The sequence below is a fragment of the Sorex araneus genome, chromosome 6, assembly GCF_027595985.1.
Source record: "Sorex araneus isolate mSorAra2 chromosome 6, mSorAra2.pri, whole genome shotgun sequence".
In the NCBI taxonomy this organism is placed as follows: domain Eukaryota; kingdom Metazoa; phylum Chordata; class Mammalia; order Eulipotyphla; family Soricidae; genus Sorex; species Sorex araneus.
The window spans coordinates 22,916,181-22,935,210 of NC_073307.1; the positions used below are offsets into that span (position 1 = coordinate 22,916,181).

The 19,030-nt window shown below is 55.0% G+C and overlaps 2 protein-coding genes across 4 annotated transcripts in view; both read right to left on the reverse strand.

Moving 5' to 3' along the window:
• Window positions 1-1,354: 1,354 nt before the first annotated feature.
• REEP2 (receptor accessory protein 2) lies at window positions 1,355-10,045 on the reverse strand. 2 transcript variants are annotated; one of them, XM_055142666.1, is made up of 8 exons: window positions 9,877-10,045; window positions 8,721-8,793; window positions 8,397-8,473; window positions 4,477-4,597; window positions 4,208-4,321; window positions 3,878-4,019; window positions 3,579-3,709; window positions 1,355-3,504 (listed from the first exon to the last, which is right to left on the reverse strand). In XM_055142666.1, the coding sequence occupies exons 1-8, from the start codon at window positions 9,906-9,908 to the stop codon at window positions 3,436-3,438; spliced, it is 759 nt and encodes a 252-aa protein (XP_054998641.1). In that variant the 5' UTR covers window positions 9,909-10,045; the 3' UTR covers window positions 1,355-3,435. The 2 variants fall into 2 exon arrangements, with proteins under 2 accessions (XP_054998641.1, XP_054998642.1); XM_055142667.1 differs by having other exon boundaries at window positions 3,579-3,706; window positions 9,877-10,043.
• A 1,687-nt stretch (window positions 10,046-11,732) lies between these two features.
• The window catches only part of KDM3B (lysine demethylase 3B), an 84,774-nt gene continuing 77,476 nt past the window's right edge, over window positions 11,733-19,030 (reverse strand). For both annotated transcript variants that reach the window (XM_055141435.1, XM_055141436.1), the window contains 2 exons: window positions 16,064-16,198; window positions 11,733-13,178 (listed from right to left, as the gene is read on the reverse strand). In XM_055141435.1, the coding sequence (XP_054997410.1) occupies window positions 13,098-13,178; window positions 16,064-16,198 (216 nt within the window). In that variant the 3' untranslated portion in view covers window positions 11,733-13,097. The remainder of the gene's footprint in view (window positions 13,179-16,063; window positions 16,199-19,030) is intronic.

Below are 19,030 nucleotides of genomic sequence, written 5' to 3' on the forward strand. Positions count from 1 at the left end.
CTCCTGAGTGCTTGGGGGATGGGATGCCAGGGATCAAACCCAGACCAACTGCGTGTAAGCAAATGCTCTACCCATAATCGATCCATCCCTCCCTGCCTTTTTATTTTTGGTTTTTGTATTTGAGCTTACTTCTGGCACTGTAAGCTCAGTGATCACTCTTGGTGGGGCTGTGGGGACCATGTGCAGTTCCAGGGATCAAACCAGGGTGGGCTGCATGCAAGGCAGATGGCTTACCTCTGGACTCTCTATTTTTTCCCTCCTGTCATGCCAGGGATAGAATGCAGGGCCTGACACATGCAAAGTAAGCGCCCTACTGCTGAGCTGCCTGCCCAGCCCTGCTCTTTGTCACCCTCCATCTCTCCTCTCCTCCCCTGCACCACAGGGGACAGGCCCTGTGCCGAGTTCTAGGAGACCAAGTGTTTCCATGGCAACGCACCAAAGAGCTTGGAAATCTGAGCATGTTCCTGTTGGCAGAGGAAACCTAGAGGTGCTCAGAGAGCCTGGCAGCGTGGGGTCCGACCTCCTTAGCCATGGACATTGTGGGTGCAGATGAATGTGTGTGTGTGTGCGTGTGTGCGCGCGTGCTGCACACTCTCTCCCTCCACCAGAAGCCTGCATTCCCACACCGTGGCATGGCTGCAGCTCTCAGAGCTCATCCGCTGTGGGAGCCACTATGGCTGCCATGCCAGCCTGCTCTTCCCGGGGCGTTGACGCTTCACAGGTGAGACCGCCTAGCCGCAGCCACCTGCAGGCCTTCGCCCTCATCTACACAGATAGGCTGGGCTGGCGCACGTGAAGGTGAAAACCAGAGCTAAGAAATTGCAAGTGGCCAGAACAATAGTATGTTTGGCAATAGTATGCACGTGGCCGGCCTGGGGTTCAATCCCTGGCACCCCATTCCTCCCTGCCCGCACCACCACCAATAGTGATCCCTGAGCCCAGGAGTAAGCCATGTGTGTCCCCCAAATAAACATAGATGGCTTTGGGAGAGATTGAAAATCTGGGGTGTGTCTTTTTTTCCTTTTTGGGCTATAGTGAAGTCAGTGGGCCCCCACAGGTGGCTTATGTGAGGCAGGGAGGAGAGAGACCGTCACCTTCTCCCGATCCACCTCTGCTGCCCCGGGAACGGCTGGGAAGGCTCAGACTGATAAAGTCTGCAATGAGCCCCTGCACAGCACAGAATCCCACCCGCCCCAGGAGGCGGCCTCAAGCCACACCTGCACCCGCTTGGTCTTCTGAGCACAGGAGTTGATTGATCCCTTCCATCTCGGGCTGGAGCACGGAGTTGCTCTCTGCGGGAAGGGGAAGCCAGGCCCAGGCCTTCCCCGGGGCCACCAGAAAGGAGTTTCAGCAGTGAAGTAAAAACAGATTTTATTTGGCGGCTTTTAGGAGGGGCAGGAGGGAAAGTGAGAGTAGCGTTCGAGAGAGAACGCGGGCTTCTCCAAAGGCAGAGAGCCCAGCACACATCTCAAGAGGGCAGATGCGGGCACCACATGTGCCCAGTCACGTGGGCACAAGCAGCACTTGGGCTCGGGCGGGGTGTGCGCGTGCTTCCTTCGTTCAAGGTGACCTTTATGGAGTATTTCCCAAGCTGCTCCACATGCTTCTACTGTAGAGTCTGTTGCTATGGTGGTTGCCAGGGAGGGCAGAGTTGGGCTGGTCATTGTGGCTCCTTTTCTTGACCTCTGTTCGCACGGGAGCTTCTCTCGGAGGGCGGGGCCGTCTTCTCGGGTCTGGGCTAGCTCAGGTGAAGGCCTTAGGAGGTCTTAGTTGCTTAGAGCCAGGTGGCCTGACGACTCCCCAGAACTTCCATTCCCGTGAGGGCGGCCCTTCCCTGAGCTACCTGCCTACTTCCATACCTGCCGTGCCTCTGTGCTCAGGGCTGCTGGCGAGCGAGCCCTTTGCTTACGAGGCAGAGCCCCCGAGTGCTCTCTCTCCAGCCCTTGTGGGGGCCCGATCCGAAGGGTCCATCTCCACAGGTAGCCCAAGCACGCATGCACGCACACATGGGATTCGGCGAGCAAAGGCCTATGCTGGCTGCTCATGACACTGCTGTACTCTACTCTGGAGATCTTTCTAGAACCAGGGACTTCCCGGACTTGTTCTCTCCTTCCTGACAGGGGAGCCAGGCTGCTCTCAGAGACCAGTGGCGGCTTTCCCAGGGCTGCTGATGGAGGAAGATGCCTGCCTCCCCCCACCCCAAGTTCAGAAGGTTCTCGGGCAGACAAAGCCTCTGATGCCGGGGAGGGAGGCTGGGCTCCATGCCCCCAGCCCTTCGCTAGCTGCCTGCGCCTGCACCCCCCGACTCTCCCTCTCCCCAGCCTTTCCCTTCCTATGCCACCAGCTTTCCCTTTGCCCCCAGGCCCTGCAGCCTCCTCCCACTTTCCTGCCTTTTTTGTTCTGGGGCCACACCAGGCTGTGCTCAGGGCTTACTCCTGGCTGTGCACTCAGGAATCATTCCTGACAGGCCTGGGGACTAAGGGGGTGCTCGTGCAGGTGCCCTCCTCACTGTGCTACGGCTCCGGCCCTCGCTGCCACCTCTTACCTTGGGCCATCAAAGCTCATTCGTGGTCCGACTCCCCAACCCTCCTCCCACGGTGGGCGGTGCTCCTCCCAGGGGCCCTTCCCGGGTGGTGAGGGCACAGGAGCGGACACTGGTGAGTGAGGGGCCAGAGTGGTTTATTGACTCTTCCGCCAGCAAAGGGCCTGTGTGTGGGTGGCCATGGCGCTCCTCACTTCCCCCCTTCACACCTTCTTCCTGCAGAAGCTGGGGCAGGGGTGCGGAGGGCGGGCCCAAGAGGGGAGGAGCCGGCTCCTGGAGGCAAGGGGGAGTCCAGCCCCAGGGGGAGGGGATGGGGGCTGAGGGCCAGGGAGGTGAGGGGGGCTATGAGGAAGGAGGGCGGGGGGGCCTGGGGAGTGGGGGGTCCCTGCTGGAGGGGAGTCTCCAGAGCCCCTGACCCCCAGACTGAGACACGCACACACACGCTCACATGTGCACCTCTGGAAGCCATGTCCTATTGGGGCCACAGGACACACAGCCTGCCCTGTCATGTATGTAAGCACCCGCAGAGCCCCGGGCTCCCCGAGGCCTTCTGCTCGCACCCAGGAGCCTGCGGGGGCTCCATGGGGCCTGTGACTGGCCCCTGCCCGCCCCCCCACAGGGAGCACAGTGGGGGGATGGCCATGGTCTTCAGCAAGGCACTGGGTGGGTGGGGGCGGGGCTGGAGCAGAGCCCCCGCCCCCCACCTCCTCCAGCCTCGACCCAGGGCGCCCCCGCAGTAGGGCGCCCCCTTTCCCAAGCCCTTCCAGAGGTCACAGGTGGGCTCGAGGCAGCCCCGTGAGGGTCCTGGGGAGAGAGCGGGGCTCTGGGCACAGTGTGGGCAGGGGCTGAGGTCCTTCTGGAGAATTCTCCTCGCCCTGCAGCCTGGAGGGGCCTCAAGCCGAGTCCCCCCCGCCAGAGGTCTTCTTTTTGGGCCGAGCTTTCAGCGTCTTGGAGGCCAGTGGCTGTGGGAAGAAGGGGGCGATCAGTGGCCTGGCCCGGACCCCAGCCCATGTCCCTGCCCGTCCAGCCACCGCACCTCGGCTTTGGGCACTTTTTTCATGGATTTGACCTTCTTCGGGGCCTTGTCTCCCGGGTCCTCCTCAGAGGCTTCCACGCGGGCGTCGGGTAGACTCGAGCTGGTCCTGATGCTCAGCGCGGGGTTGTCTGCTGGTAGGCGCATGCGCACGTGTGTGTGTGTGTGTGTGTGTGTGTGTGTGTGTGTGTGTGTGTGTGTGTGTGAGAGAGAGAGAGAGAGAGAGAGATATGGGGCTTAGGCGTCACTCCCGCAGGCCCACCCTGGCCCCGTGCCCCCGCCAGCCCGGGTGCCGTCCGTACCCCGGTCCTCGATGGGGTCCAGGAGGCTGCTGGGGCGGAGGCGGCCGTCGGGCCCCTGCAGGGTCAGTGCGTCCTCGTCCCGGAGCAGGGTCAGGTCCTGCATACTGAAGCTCCGCAGCTTCTCCGACAGCACCCCCTGGCCCTGCAGGGTGGAGGGAGCGGGGGTGGGGGGCGCTCAGAGGGAGCCAGTGAGCCAGGGCTGGCCCTGGGAGCTTGCTCCAGCCCTTCGTTTGTCAGGGGGGAGTCACAGCTGACAGTGCTCAGGGAGGCAGTGGTGTCCAGATGGCTGCTGGCCCCCTACTGTGAGCACCCCTGCCCCGTTCCCTTTACCTTGGCTGCAGCAGTGACCGCGGCATTGGCCGCCAGGTTCAGGCCCCTCTTGCCCACTCTCATCATGGTCTCGTAGCTCCGGTCTCGGGCCTGGGTGATGTACTCGTCAATCTCCTGCAGGTGACAGGGCCAGGAGGCAGAGTGGGCGGGGGTCCCGGCCCCCCTTGCTCGTTCATTCGGGACAAAGACATGCCCCCCCCTCCTAGTCCACTTCAGATTCTGGGTCCCCACAGGGACAGCGGGAAGGGCCCAGCGCTGAGGGGGCTAACCTTCTCCTTGTTGGACAGAGTCGGGTGCACGAACTTGCGGTAGAGCACGCTGGAGCCCTTGGTGTAGGGCGACAGCAGCCAGATCACGAAGGCGATCTTCAGCTCGAAGTAGAAGGGGAACCTGGGGGTGCAGAGCCGGGCAGCTGTCAGGGGGGCTCCTGTGACAAGTCCTAAGGTCGTCAAGGAGACCCCCCGGCTTTGTTCATGGGTCAGCACCAAGGTGTGACCCAACCTTCCAGATCATTCCTGTGTCTTTTTTTTTTTTTTTTTGCTTTTTGGGTCACACCTGGCGATGCACAAGGGTCACTCCTGGCTCTGCACTCAGGAATTACCCCTGGCGGTGCTCAGGGGACCATATGGGATGCTGGGAATCGAACCCGGGTCGGCCGCGTGCAAGGCAAACGCCCTACCCGCTGTGCTATCACTCCAGCCCCAGCCTGTGTCTTTTTTTGAGTGTGAATGTGTGTGTGTGTGAATGTGAGTGCATGTATTAGTGTGTATGTGTATGAGTGTGTATGTGTATGAGTGTGTGTATGTGTGAGTGTGTATGAGCGTATGAGTGTGTGCAGGTAAGCTGTTTGTGTATGAGTGTATGAGTGTGTGTATGAGTGTGTGTAGGTGAGTTGTGTGTGTATGAGTGTGTGTACGTGAATTGTGTGTGTATGAGTGTGTATGAGTGTATGTATAGGTGAGCTGTGTGTATATGAGTGTGTATATGAGTGTGTGTATGAGTGTGTGTGTAGGTGAGTTGTGTGTGTATGTGTATGTGTGTGTGTGTGTGTGTGTGTGTGTGTGTGTGGTTCCAGGGAGGTGACCCAGGGCCTCATGTGCGCAGGGGAGCACTTCTCTGCTGAGCCACTCCTGTGTCCTTGTCCACCTGGTGCCTGTGCCCCCACCTGAAGAGACGGCCCTGCCCGCTGTGCTGCTCCTGCCCCCGCATCTCCAGAGGCCACCAGAGCTCACAAAGGCCCACCAACGTGCCTGCTCCTTTTGTGTGGAGACACCTACCCTTGCTGCTTTCAGTACCTTTTTTCGGGGTGGGGTGGTTGCTCCCAAGTAAGGCTCAGAGAACCCAGGGGCCACTCCTGGTGATACTAGGTCAGCCAGGGTGGATGGTTCAGTGCTCAGGTCCTGCAGTGCGGGGGCCAGCAGGGCCACCGGGGAAGTGCTTGGGGAGCCATGTGGTGCGAGGGGTCAGACTTGGGGCCTCCCGCAGCCAGGCATGTGCTCCAGCCCACTGAACTATGTCCCTGCGTCCACCCTTTTTTTAAAAAAAAAATTTTTTTTTTGGGGTTATACCCAGGGTGCTCAGGGATTACTCTTGGGTCTGTACTCAAGAATTACTCCTGGAGGGGCTGGAGCGATAGCACAGCGGGGAGGGCGTTTGCCTTGCACGTGGCCGACCCGGGTTCGATTCCCAGCATCCCATATGGTCCCCTGAGCACTGCCAGGAGTAATTCCTGAGTGCAGAGCCAGGAGGAACCCCTGTGAATCGCCAGGTGTGACCCAAAAAGAAAAAAGATAAATAAAAATCAAGAATTACTCCTGGAGGTGCACAGGGGGCCACTGGGGATGCTGGGGATCACACTCAGGCCAGGCGTGTGTAAGGCAAGTGCGCCACCCTCTGGCCCCAGTGTCCTCTATCCTATATTCTCTCCTTCTGCTCCAAAGCCACAGGCTCTCCCTGTCCATCCCAGACCATCTTTCCCCTCGGTCTCTCCATGGCCTTGTTCTCACCTCTGCTGCCCTGGGCTAAGCTAGGCTGCGTCCAAGAGGCATCTGCTCATTCAGTAAACATTCACTTTTTTTGCTGTTTTTTTTTTTTTAGGGCCACACCATACCCAGGGGTTACTACTTGTCCTGCACTCAGAAATTACTCCTGGCAGTGCTGAGGGGACCATGTGGGATGCTGGGCATTGAACCTGGGTTGGCTGCATGTAAGGCAAGTGCTTTACCTGCTGAACTATCAATCCAGCACCTTTTGTTTTGTTTTTTGGATCACATTCAGTGGTGCTGGTACTCAGGGCTTACTCCTGGCTCTGTGCTCAGGGATCATACGGAGGGTGCTTATGGGGCTTGAAGAGCAAGCTTTTTTGGGGGAAGAGGACACACTGAAAAGGCAAGTGCCCTACCTGCTGTACGATCACTGATCACTTTGATTCCTGGATTCCTGAATTCTTTTTTTTTTTTTTTGCTTTTTGGGTCATACCTGGTGATGCACAGGGGTTACTCCTGGCTCATGCACTCAGGAATCACTCCTGGCGACGCTCAGGGGACCATATGGGATACTGGGAATCGAACCCGGGTCAGCCGCGTACAAGGCAAACGCCATACCTGCCGTGCTATTGCTCCAGCCCCCTGGATTCCTGAATTCTGCGGTGGTACTTTATTTATTTATTTTTCTTTTTGGGTCACACCCAGCAATGCACAGGGGTTACTCCTGGCATTATGATCCAGGGGACCATACAAGATGCTGGGAATCGAACCAGGGTGGACTGGGTGCAAGGCAAAAGCCCTACCCACTGTTCTATTGCTCCAGCCCCTCCGTGGTACTTTGAGATGCCACCAAAAATAAATATGGGGATTATGGACTGGAGAGATAGTCAAGTGGGCAAGGTGCTTTATGTGCATGTGGCCAAGCCCAGTCTGACCCATGGTCCCCTGACCCCTGAGCACAGAGCCAGGAACAGTCCCTGAGCCCTAAACCGCACCCCTGGCGCCCACCTATAAAAGCATAAGGGCTTTGCTGTTCTTTCATTTTTTGCTTTGGGCCACCCTGGTGGTGCTCAGGGTTTATTCCTGGCTCAGTGCTCAGGAGTGATCTCTGGTAGTGCTCAGGGGATTTGGCCACCACAGCTGCTTGCAAGGCAAGTGTCTCCTCTCCTGCATTGTTTCTCCAGCCCTTGTTATTTGTTGGTTTTAATCCTGTGTACCAGGATTCAAGCAAAGGTATCTGGCATGCATCCTAGCTCTCTGAGCTGTCTCCCCAGGCCTCTGTGTGTGTGTGTGTGTGTGTGTGTGTGTGTGTGTGTGTGTGTATGATGGTGGTGGTAGTGGGGTCTTTGGGCCATACTCAGCAGTGATCAGGGGCTCTGTGTGTGTGTATGTGTGTGGTGTGTGTGTGTGTGTGATGGTGGTGGTAGTGGGGTCTTTGGGCCACACCCAGCAGTGATCAGGGTGTGTATGTGTGTGTGTGTGTGTGTGTGTGATGGTGGTAGTAGTGGGGTCTTTGGGCCACACCCAGCAGTGATCAGGGGCTATTCCCAGATGGGTGCTGGGGGTCACTCCCAGCGGTGCTCTGGAGACCCTTTGTGGTACTGGGGACTGAACCCATTTTTCCAACATGTAAAACATCTGCACAGCCTGTTGTGGACTCTCTATAGACCCCTATACGTTTTTTTTTTTTTTTTTTTTTTTTTTTTTTAGGTTTTTGGGTCACACCTGGAGATGCACAGGGGTTACTCCTGGCTCTGCACTCAGGAATTACCCCTGGCAGTGCTCAGGGGACCATATGGGATGCTGGGATTTGAACCCGGGTCAGCCGCGTGCAAGGCAAACGCCCTACCCGCTGTGCTACCGCTCCAGCCCCCCTATACGTTTTTTTTAGGGTGGAGGGCACACCTGGCGGTGCTCAGGCCTTACTCCTGGCTCTGCACTCAGGAATCACTCCTGATGGTGCTCAGGGGACCATACAGGATGCCAGGGATCAAACTGGGGTCAGCCGTGGGCAAGGCAAGTGCCCTACCTGCTGTACTGTCACTGTGGCCTTGTCTGAATATTGCTGCCTGGTGCACGGGGGCACCCAGAGCCCCATGGGACTGTGCGGGGCTATGCCCTGGGTCTGGCCTCCTGGCGCTGGCTGGGTCGAAGGAGGAGAGCCCTGGGCCCGGGGGACAGTGGCTTGGTGCTGCCTCACTCACCAGGAGAGCACGATGTCTGTGAGGGTCTCGGCCGTGGTGAAGAAGGCGAAGACGATCCAGTACATCATCCATTTCACCTGGGGTGGGAAGGGCAGCGCTGGGGGGCCTGGGAACCCTGAGCCCCTCTGCCCACCCAGGTGCTGCAGGACAGGGCCGGGCAGGATGGCCTTGAGGGTCCTAGAGGGTGTGAGGTGGGGACAGCCCCCACAGGACTCTTTTGAACCAGGGTCTCATTAGTGCTGATAGAGCAGTGCCTAGGCTGCCCCGCCCCCGCCCACTCCCGGGGGCGCAGCTCTGCCATGTGGGGGCGGGTGGGAAACTCACATATTCCTTCACGTTTTTGGTCTTCACGGCCTTGTAGGAAGAATAGGCTGGGTAGAGGGTGCCAAAGACGAGCCTGGGGAGGCACCGTGGTTGCTGGGTCCCGAGGCCGCCGGGGCACACGCTGCTCCCTCCCAGCTGGCATCAGTCCCGGGGCGCGTGGGGGCGGATGGACTCTGGGATGCACAGCCCCGAGGTCCCACAGGCCAGGGGCGCCGCCTGTCTCCGCCCCTTTCCAGGTATGGAAAGACCCCCGAGCCTTAGCTCTACACAAAGGAATCCTGGGGGCGGGGTGGGGGGCATCTGTTCTCTGATGGGGTGTGATGGGGGCCTCTTGTACCCGACACTGCCCTCGACCTCCGCGCCTCACAGCCGGCACTTCTAACGGGGCACCTGCCTGGTGCTCAAGAGGCCGGGGGGTGGCCCTGAGGGTTCGGCAGCGCTGGCAGGGCAGAGGGGGTGCGATCCTTCCCGTACACACCCGGGAGTGGGCTGGGGTGCGGGGTGGCAGGAGCAAGTGGGGCTCCCTGAGAAGCAGACACCCTTCAGGCCACCCCGAGGCCGCAGGCCCTGCACCCCGTCTGCTGTAGGATGGGGGTCTCGGGGGCGGCCGGTTGGCCAGCACAGGGCAGCAGAGCGGGAATGGGGGTCGAGTCCCCAGGGTGGGCACGGGCCTTAGGGAGTGGCTGCCAGGCGGGAATGAAGGCCACCCCGTGTCCTCGCTTTGGTGGGTTCAGGCGGTGCAGAGGGGCGGGAGGGGGCGCAGGCCCCGCGGGAGGCCCGAAGCCACAGAATGACGGAATGACAAGGCTCCGCTCTGCTCCCACTCTTTGCTATTAGCCCGGTCCCCCGGGAGCTCGGCCAGCCCCGATCTGCGGGGCGGGTGGGGGAGGGGACACGCCGCCTCCCCCCCATGAATCACGCCCAGCGGCTCAGCCCAGAGGATGGGGCGAGGGCACCGGGATTCAAATAAATGGGGGTGGGAACCGGGGCCGGCCGCGCGCCGCCCGCCGTGGCTCTCCGGGGCTGGCCTCTAGCCCTGCGGGTCTCTGGGGACCCCCAAGCAGCGCCCCCCGCGCGGTCCTCGGCGGCCGTTGCCGGCCCCCACCCGCCGCCCCGCACCCCAGCCCCGGGCCGCGCCCGGCGCCCCGTCACTCACACCACCAGGCGGGAGATGATCCAGGACACCATGGCGGGGCCGGGCGGGGATGCAGCTGCCGAGGCCGAGCGGCGACGGCAGCGGCGGCGGCAGCAGCGGGCGCCGCAGTAGCAGCCGCAGCAGCAGCCGCCGCGGGGGCCGCGGAGCGCGAGCCGCGCCGTTAAAGGGGAGGTCCCTGCCGCAGCGGCCGGCCGTGGGCGGCGGCGGCTCTTAAAGGGGAGGCGGCGGCGCAGGGGCGCGCCCCCTGCACCTGCTGGCTCGGGCGCGCGCCGCCTGACCCTCAGGGCCCGCCTGCAGACCACCGCGGGAAGAGAGGGGTGGAGCGGAGATCGGGCTTCCCAGGCCTGGGGCTGGGGGCCTCAAGGGCCAAAGGGATCCACCTGAACGTCCCAGCCCGCCGCCCTGCCCAGCAGCTCCTGGCCGGGCCCTCTGGAGGGCTTAGCGGGTGCTAGCCATTATTTAGGGCAATGAAGCTGAGGGTATCATTACCTCGGACAATAAGCACACTCGGGGAAGCCTGATAATTAGCAGGGTTTCAAAACAGTCCTGCAGCGAAGGTCTGAACCCGGGCAGCCTGAGTTAAATAGGCAACTCTCCCCAACAGCTGACAACCCTACCCCCACCCCCTCTCATCAGGGACAGGCCTGGCAAGGCCCCAAGAACTCCTGAAGTCAGAATTTAGCTGCACCACACCCCCTTCCCCCGTCCAGTTTGTCAGTCTTGTCCTTTCTCTGGGCCAGGGGAGTCAGGCCCTTTTTTTTCCTTCTTTCTTTTTGGGTCACACCTGGAAATGCACAGGGGTGCACTCCTGGCTCATGCACTCAGGAATTACTCCTGGCGGTGCTCAGGGAACCATATGGGATGCTGGGAATCGAACCCGGGTTGGGCCCGTGCAAGGCAAACGCCCTACCCGCTGTGCTATCGCCCCAGCCCCAGGCCCTCTTTTGAAGTCGAGTGGAGGTTGGTGATGGCCTGAGGGGGTCCCACTGCACCTGGCAGCAAGTACTGGCAGGCAGCGGATGCCCCAATTCTGAAGACATTTATATCCAGAATGTAGGCTAGCCCGCCTCCCAATTTCCACCAAAGCCACACAGCGCCTACCTCTGCACTCGTCCTTGCCCCCATGGCTTTCTTTTTCCGTCCCATTTCAAAGTGGCCACCGCCTTCTGCCCTCTATGTCCAGGTGATATCCTTCCAGCGATCACAGCTACAAGCTGTGCCCACAAAGGCTGAAAGGACGCGCCCCGGGCTCTGAGTGTATGTGTGTGTGGCCTATTCAAACCTAGTATCCTTGAACTGCACAATAGTCTATTTCCACCTTGATAATTGGATTTCCAGGCTCAAATCTTTTGAAAGCTGTTTTGCACCAGGCTCCAGAGAAGCAGCCTCTGATGACCCTCTTGCTATTCTTTACTTCTTCCTCTCCAGAAGATCTTTTATTAACTGAAATGCAATCTGCCCTCATTATTCACTTTGCTGCCTGATAGAGAAATATAAATCGCATTTGGGTCTTCTGGACGAGGTGGATCTGGGGCCACTTGCTTCATATGAGGGCTGCCTGGCTCCCACTGTCACATCCCAGGGCTGGTCCTCCCAGACTGTCCCTCTCCACTCGGACAGCCGACCCCAGGGGGAAAGGCTGCTCCTCTCCCTCGCCTCAAGCCGTAGTTTCATGGCAGCTTTCTACTCCCCCCCACCCCCCTGCCCGGCGCAGCTCCAGGAAGCAGAGAGTGACCATTGGAAGCAGCATGGAGGTGAAGATCTGAAATGGCTCCATCCTCTACCTCCACCCCTGCCCCCTACCCGGGCCTCACTCTTCCAAAGGCCGGCACAGGAAGCATTTAGTACACACCAAACAAATTTGTTAGATTTTTAATAAGAACATGGAAATCCCAATCAGCCCTTCAACAAAATTAAAATACAGAAAGTGAAATTAAAAGTATTCTACAGTAAATGACTTTTATTAAAAAAAAAATAAGTAACTGTGAACGTATAAACAAGCCTGCAGGGCACTACAGGACAGCTGGGAAGAAGATACATTTCCCAATGCACCTATGGGCCAAGAAATTCCATCATTTTCAAATAAATTCTTAATAAAACTCCACTGAGTTGGAAAGTTTTGTTGAAAATATTTCTGGACAAAACCCCAAAAAACAAAAGCCTCATGTAGGAAATCAAACTTTCCCTCGCATTTGGAACTGTTGAGAGGAGTCCCACGGGAACGCTGGTACGAGGTGAAACAGTTCCTGGAGTTAGCAGTGTGTGTCTGTGTGTCTCTGTGCGAACACACCACAGCCCAATCATGACAGAATTCTTTCTCAGATGGCTGTTCCCTCAGGTAGGACTGAGATGGGAGGGGGAGAAACTGAAAATATTCCAAAAATGCCAATTGTTTTAAATTCTGCTTTGGCTAATTTTGTGCTATGATGGGCAGTTGACTTCTAAAAATCGTATTTCTTCAAAGAATTTTATTGAAAGGAAGACTAAATGTAATGTGCCTCTCCTCATAATCCAGGAAAACAACTGTGGTATTTCAAAAATTCTAAAAATATCTACTTTCATGAAATAGTAACTATTTCACTACAAACCTATTTTTTTTTTCTTCACTAAATACACACGTTTCCTAATCCTGGAGCCTTCTGGGAAAAGCAGTGGGTTCTCCCTGGGTCCTGCACGACTCCAGTGTTGAGGGGAGACCCCGGGGGGAATGGTTTCACCCTGTCTCCGGGCCGGGCTGCGCCAGAGGTCGCGCGCAGACACGCTCAGGCTCCCACCAGTTCTGTTTCAGCCATGAACCCTGACTTGTACCAGTTATGTGATCACCACCTCCAAACACCTTCCCACTGTACTAGGCACGAGAGAAAAAAGAAAAGAAAAGAAAAGAAAGTTGTGCCCATGTTCCTGGTTTCCACGTATCTCCAATCACGAGAGAATGTGCAGAAAAGCCCAGCAGCGACCAGGCAATTCGGAGTCCCCAAAGGCCACAGGATGGGAATGTGACACCCTCGTCTTGCAGTCTGAAACTGTGTGTGTGTGTGAACAGTGCGACTTTCCTGTGTCAACCGTCAGTGTTGAGGCAGCGTAGGAGGAGCGGCTGGAGAGTTTGTAATACTGACCACACTGGCTCCGGTGAGGGCCTCTGCTCCAGCAGAGAAGCCGCGTTCCCTGGATGTGTCGCGTGAAAGACCTGCTCCACAGGACAGTCTGGACCTTCTCCATACCTAGGACCGTGCCAGTTTGGATTCGTGAGCTTTGAGGGTGCCAACAGCATCTTTCACGGCGTGATAAATGATGTTCTTCACCTGGGGAGAGCAATCAGCAGTGAGGTCAGGGCGGCGGCCTCAGGATGTGTTCTGCATATGATAAGGTGTGCTCCAGATCCAGGGAGCGAGGAGACCCCTCAACCAGGGCCGTGTGCTTCTCAACTCAATCCCACAGGGCATAAGTCACAGGGCATAAGTCTATTCAAACGATCATCTCTGAGCTTAGTAGGTGTTAGCACTGTGGTGAGGCTTTTTTTTTTCCTTTTTGGGTAACATCCAGTGATTCACTCCTGGCTCATACACTCAGGAATTACTCCTGGGTGTGCTCAGGGGACCATATTGGATGCTGGGAATCGAACCCAGGTCAGCTGTGTGCAAGGCAAACACCCTACCCATGTGCTATGGCTGCAGCCCCGGTGAGGCTTTTTTAAAAATTAAAAAAAAAAATTTTGGGCCAGACCCAGCTATGCTCAGGGGTTACTCCTGGCTTTGCACCCAACAATTACTCCTGGAGGTGCTCAGGGGACCATATGTAATGCCAGGAACCGAACCGGGGTTGGCCATGCGTAAGGCAAGTGCCCTAAGCGCTGCTCAGGCGCCAATGGTGAGCTTTCTATGAACTTTCGCTTCATTGTTACCTTAATTCTCTGAGGTAGAATCTATTACTCCTCCATTCAACAGACTAAAAATGCAGGAAGCAAAGGTTGCATGGTTATCAACCTTGACTAAGATCCATGGCCCGAGACACAGTACAGGGTTAAGGTAATTGCCTGATATGTATCCAACCCTGCCACTGTATATGGTCCCCCAAGCACCAACCAGAGTCACTCCTGAGCACTGCTGAGTGTGCCCCCCCAAACCAACCAAAGTATCACCCCCCAAAAAAAAACCCCAAAGAACAAAAACCAAAAAAACCCATAAACAATCCTTGCCTTAGGTCCTATAGCTATTAAGAATGTTCTGAAACAATAGTGGTTAAGTGCTATTATTGGATTCCTCCCTCCGGCTTTGGCCGTCTGTGAAGCAGGAAGCAACAGTTAAAGGTACTAAAATAAGGCTTAGAGAGATAGTAACAAATATTAAGCTGCTTGCCTTGATCCAGCTCTGCCTATGGTTCTCCAAACACAAGCACCACTAGGTGTGGTTCAAACACTTCCCAGCCCCTCTGCCCCTCCCCCCAAATGAAGAGGCTTAGCTTTTAGTCAAATCAACTGTTTCAGGGAGGGAAATGAATGGGGACAGACACAGGGAGGCTTCAGCAAGGCAGCCGAGTATGTGTATGTACACATGTTAATGCTTTTTTCTTTCCCTTTTTGAGCCACATTAGTAATCTGTGGGAGCGGGGTGGGGACTCTGCTCCCAGCTCTGTGTTTGGGGAGCAGCCCTTCCCTCTGTGGGGGGCTGAGTCTGGGACTCCAGCATGCAAAGCATGTGCTCAGCCCACTCAGCTCACTTTCTTCCCTTACCGCCTTGTGATACTTTAAAAATTTTGTTGTTGGGCTGGACGATAGCACAGTGGGTAGGACGTTTGCCTTGCACGTGGCCGACCTGGGTTAGAATCCCAGCATCCCATATGGTCCCCTGAGCACCGCCAGGAGTAATTCCTGAGTGTAGAACTCAGGAATTAGTTCTATGATTCTTTGTAAATATGATTCTTAAGGACACAGACTGCAGTAACCCCTGTGCATTGCCCCGGGTGTGACCCAAAAAAAGCAAAAAAAAAAAAAAAAAAACCCAAATTTTGTTGTTGCCGTTTTTTGGACTATACCCAGCTTTGCTCAGGGCTTATTCCTGGATCGCACTCAGGGATCACTCCTGGCCATGCCCGGGGGACCATACTGGGTGCTGCGGATCAACCTGGGTCAGCCATGTGCAAGGCAAGTGTGCTACCAGCTGTACTATTGTTCCAGCTCTTACGGACATAAAATTCTAAAAGAACTTCTGTAATTTCCATAATAGGGACAGACATAGGACTGGAAGGAAATAAGGTGACATTACAAGTAGAGACTTACAGGAGGTAGAGTTTGTAAATGACAATACTGGGGCACTATATAGTTGATATTATTTATCAATATAATTGGACATCTTTTTGTTTTATGCCAGAACTGGTGATGCTCAGGGCTTACTCGTGGCTCTGGGCTCAGGGACCACTCCTGGTGGTGCTCAGGGGACATATGGGATGCTGGGGATCAAACCCAGGTTGGCTGTGTCCAAGGCAAGCACTCTACCTGCTGTACTATTGCTTCCTATCAACTGTATTAAGATGAAATTCAGTCATCTGGGGGCTGAAGCAATAGTCCAGCAGGTCAGGCTTGTTTTGCACGCAGCTAACTAGGGTTTGATCCCCAGCGACCCTTATGGTTCCCCGAGCATGGCCAGGAATAATTCCTGAGTGGAGAGCTAAACTCAAGTATCACTAGGTGTAACATAACATACTCCCTAAAAGAGGGTACACTCCACGCCAGGAGCAGAGAAAGACCTAATCTGGTAGCTTAGAAAACCAAACCTCACATTGTAAATATGATTCTTAAGGACACAGACTGCAGTTTCAAGTGGATTTAAGAAATTGAGTCTGCACAAAAACTTGCTGTGAGATGCAATTTTCTTTTCTCAGAAACATTTCAGAACACAGTGTCATAGTGCTTTTCCCACTAGCCTGAGGAAGTCAGGCCAGTGCAACTCTTATCTCCCAGCCCAGAGAACTAGAACAGGGCCTTCTTGGAAATGACTAAGCGAAGAGATGAGTATTCTCTCAAAGGAAATCCAAAGAGGAGTCAAATATTTTGAGCAGGGAGAGCCAGAGCTCCTGCGGACACGGTTTGCCTTCATTATCTCTCCTCCATAGCTTCACACCCAGAGCAAGCCTGCAGAAGGAGCGGCCAGTGCCTGTGGCACACTGGGGAAGTCGTCAAAGTGTCACTTACCTGCAGTTTATCCTCGTGGTTTGTATGGGTGTTGGAGAGATGCCTAAATTCCTGGGTCAGGCGGAAACAGTGCTTTACATGTTCGGGAGACACAAAATCTTCTGCTACTTTTATGCAACTGTATAGATTGTGAACCTGGAAGGAGAAGGTACAGAGAACATATTAGGCATGCAAGTTTCAAAAACACATGGAAAGTGTTCATGATGTGGTTTAATAAAAAGAGAAATTACTTCAAATTTCCTTTCTTTTCCTTTCTTTCTGGTCACACCCAGCTGTGCTCAGGGATTACTCCTGGCTCTGGAGGGCTTGGAGTCAAACACCATGCCGGGACTCGAACCCTGGTCAACTTGCGAAACGTGGCTCACCCACTCTCTCCGGTCCCTCCTATTTTTTTTTTTGGGGGGGGGTCAGACCCAGTGATGCTCAGGGGTTACTCCTGGCTCTGCACTCAGGAATTACTCCTGGTGGTGCCTGGGGGACTATATGGGGTCCAGGAATCGAACCCGGGTTGGCCACGTGCAAGGCAAACACCCTACCTGCTGTGCTATCGCTCCAGCCCCCTCCTTCCTATTTTGGGGGGCAGTGATGATGGTGGTGGTTTTAGGTCTGAGCAAGCGATGCTCAGTGCTCTGTGCTCAGAAATGATCCCTGGTAGTGTCTGGGGGATTGTATTTGGTGTCAGGGATTCAGTGTTGGTGACATGCAAGACAAGTGCCTTACTTTCTATATTATCACTCCAGTCCCCTTTTTAAATTTTAATACCTTATTTGGGAATGCTCCGGGGACCTAACCAGGGTCATTACATCTGTATATAAGATAAGCATCTTAACCCCTGAACTAACTCCCACCTCCCTCAATATTTCAATTTTATTAAAAAAAAAAAAAAAAGTGAATGGGATGGGGAGATAAGCTCGAAGAATCTGAGTGTGTGCTTGGCATACAGAGATCCCAATGTTGATCCCAGCACAGTGTGCTGTGTTTGTAACCGGAAATGCATCGCCAGAGCATAGAAGGGCCACATGCTCAAAATGCAGAAAGATAATGGTTAATTTATAAATTAAATGTTAGTACTTGTACAGAGAGGAGTCTTAAAACTATAAACCGAGTCACCCATTAATAGTGGACTACCCATGGGGAAGGCAGAACAAGGGGACAGAAAAATGGTATGACAGAGGTAGCTGAGCTGGGAATTGTTTGTTCCTGTTTTTGGTGGTACGCAGGGTGTGCTCAGGGATTGCTACTGGTGGGCTTGGTAGACCATATGGGGTGCGGGGGATCGAACCTGAGTTGGCTGCATGCAAGGCAAGCACCTTAGCTGCTGTACCACTTCTCTAGCCCAGGAAACTTTTTTTTTTTTTTTTAATTTTTGCTTTTTAGGTCACACCTGGAAATACTCAAGGGGTTACTCCTGGCTCTGCACTCAGAAATAACTCCTAACAGTGCTCAGAGGATCATATGGGATGCCAGGGATCAAACCTGGGTTGTTCACATGCAAGGCAAGTGCCCAAGTGCCCTACACGCTATACTATGGCTCTAGCCCCCTACATTTTTTTTTCTTTCCAGCTGGAGTGATAGCACAGCGGTTGGGCTTTCGCCTTTCACTCGGCCAACCCAAGTTCGATTCCTCCGCCCCTCTTGGAGAGCCCGGCAAGCTACTGAGAGTATGGATCCCGCACGGCAGAGCCTGGCAAGCTACCCGTGCGTATTGGATATTGGATATGCCAAAAACAGTAACAATAAGTCTCTCAATGAGAGACGTTACTGGTGCCCGCTCAAACAAATCGATGAGCAATGGGATGACAGTGACAGTGGCAGTGGGTCATACCCAGCTATACTCAGGGGTTACTCCTGACTCTGCACTCAGTAATTACTCCTGGTGGTGCTGGGGTACCATATGGGATGCCAGGGATCAAACCTGGGTCTGCATGCAAGGCAAGTGCTCTACATGCTATACTATGGCTCTAGCCCCCTACATTTTTTTTTTCTTTTTGGGTCATACCCAGCTATACTCAGGGGTTACTCCTGACTCTGTACTCAGTAATTACTCCTGGCGGTGCTGGGGAACCATATGGGATGCCAGGGATCGAACCTGGGTCGGCTGTGTGCAAGGCAAACGCCCTACGTGCTGTGCTATCGCTCCGGCCCCTAGCCCCTTATTTTTTAAAAACTGGGGTTTGAGCCCAGGAGTAACCCAAGGCAGTGAGACCATATGTGGTGCTGGGTATCTGAACCAGGGTCATGACAGCCAGATGCAAGGCAAATGCCTTATTTCCCAGACTATCTCTTCTTCTTCTTTTTTTTTTTTTTGGTTTTTGGGTCACACCCGGCGATGCACAGGGGTTACTCCTGGCTCTTCACTCAGAATTACCCCTGGTGGTGCTCAGGGGACCATATGGGATGCTGGGATTAGAACCCGGGTCAGCCGCGTGCAAGGCAAACGCCCTACCCGCTGTGCTATCGCTCCAGCCCCCAGACTATCTCTTCTACTCTAGGAATTTAATCTTTTTCTCCTGTAAGAGTCTCCCAAGCCAGAGGTGATGACAGTACATGGGTTAAGATGGTCTTGTAAGCAGCTGTCCTCAGTTCAATCACTGGCACTGCAACATATGGTCCCTTGAACATCACCAGGAGAGATCCCTGAACACAGAGTCAGGAGTAAATCCTGAGCACCACAGGGTGTGACCCAGAGAGTAATCAAACAAAACAAGCATTGGTATTCATAGGGAAAGGTGGGGATGTTGCTCAAACAAGAAAGCACATGCCTTATGTTCAAGGCCTGGTGGTCCCTGAGTAGCACTCGACTTGGCTCTGGAGGCCCGAAGCACTGCCTGGCTGAAGCATCACCAGCTGTAGTCCCTTAATCCTCTTTGTTGATGTATACAAAAGAAAAATTTCTTTCTTTTTTAAGAGTAATTTTTAGCGGTCAGAAAAATAGTAAAGCGGGAAGGGTGTCTGCCTTGCACGCAG

What these genes read in the sequence shown, in the direction of transcription:
- REEP2 (XM_055142666.1), bottom strand. Translation starts at nt 9,908, where the DNA reads ATGGTGTCCTGGATCATCTCCCGCCTGGTGGT. An exon ending in ATCATCTCCCGCCTGGTGGT is followed by an intron (nt 8,794 to 9,876) that starts GTGAGTGACGGG and finishes GTGCCTCCCCAG; the next exon opens with GCTCGTCTTTGGCACCCTCT. An exon ending in AAAAAGTGCCCAAAGCCGAG is followed by an intron (nt 3,505 to 3,578) that starts GTGCGGTGGCTG and finishes TTCTTCCCACAG; the next exon opens with CCACTGGCCTCCAAGACGCT.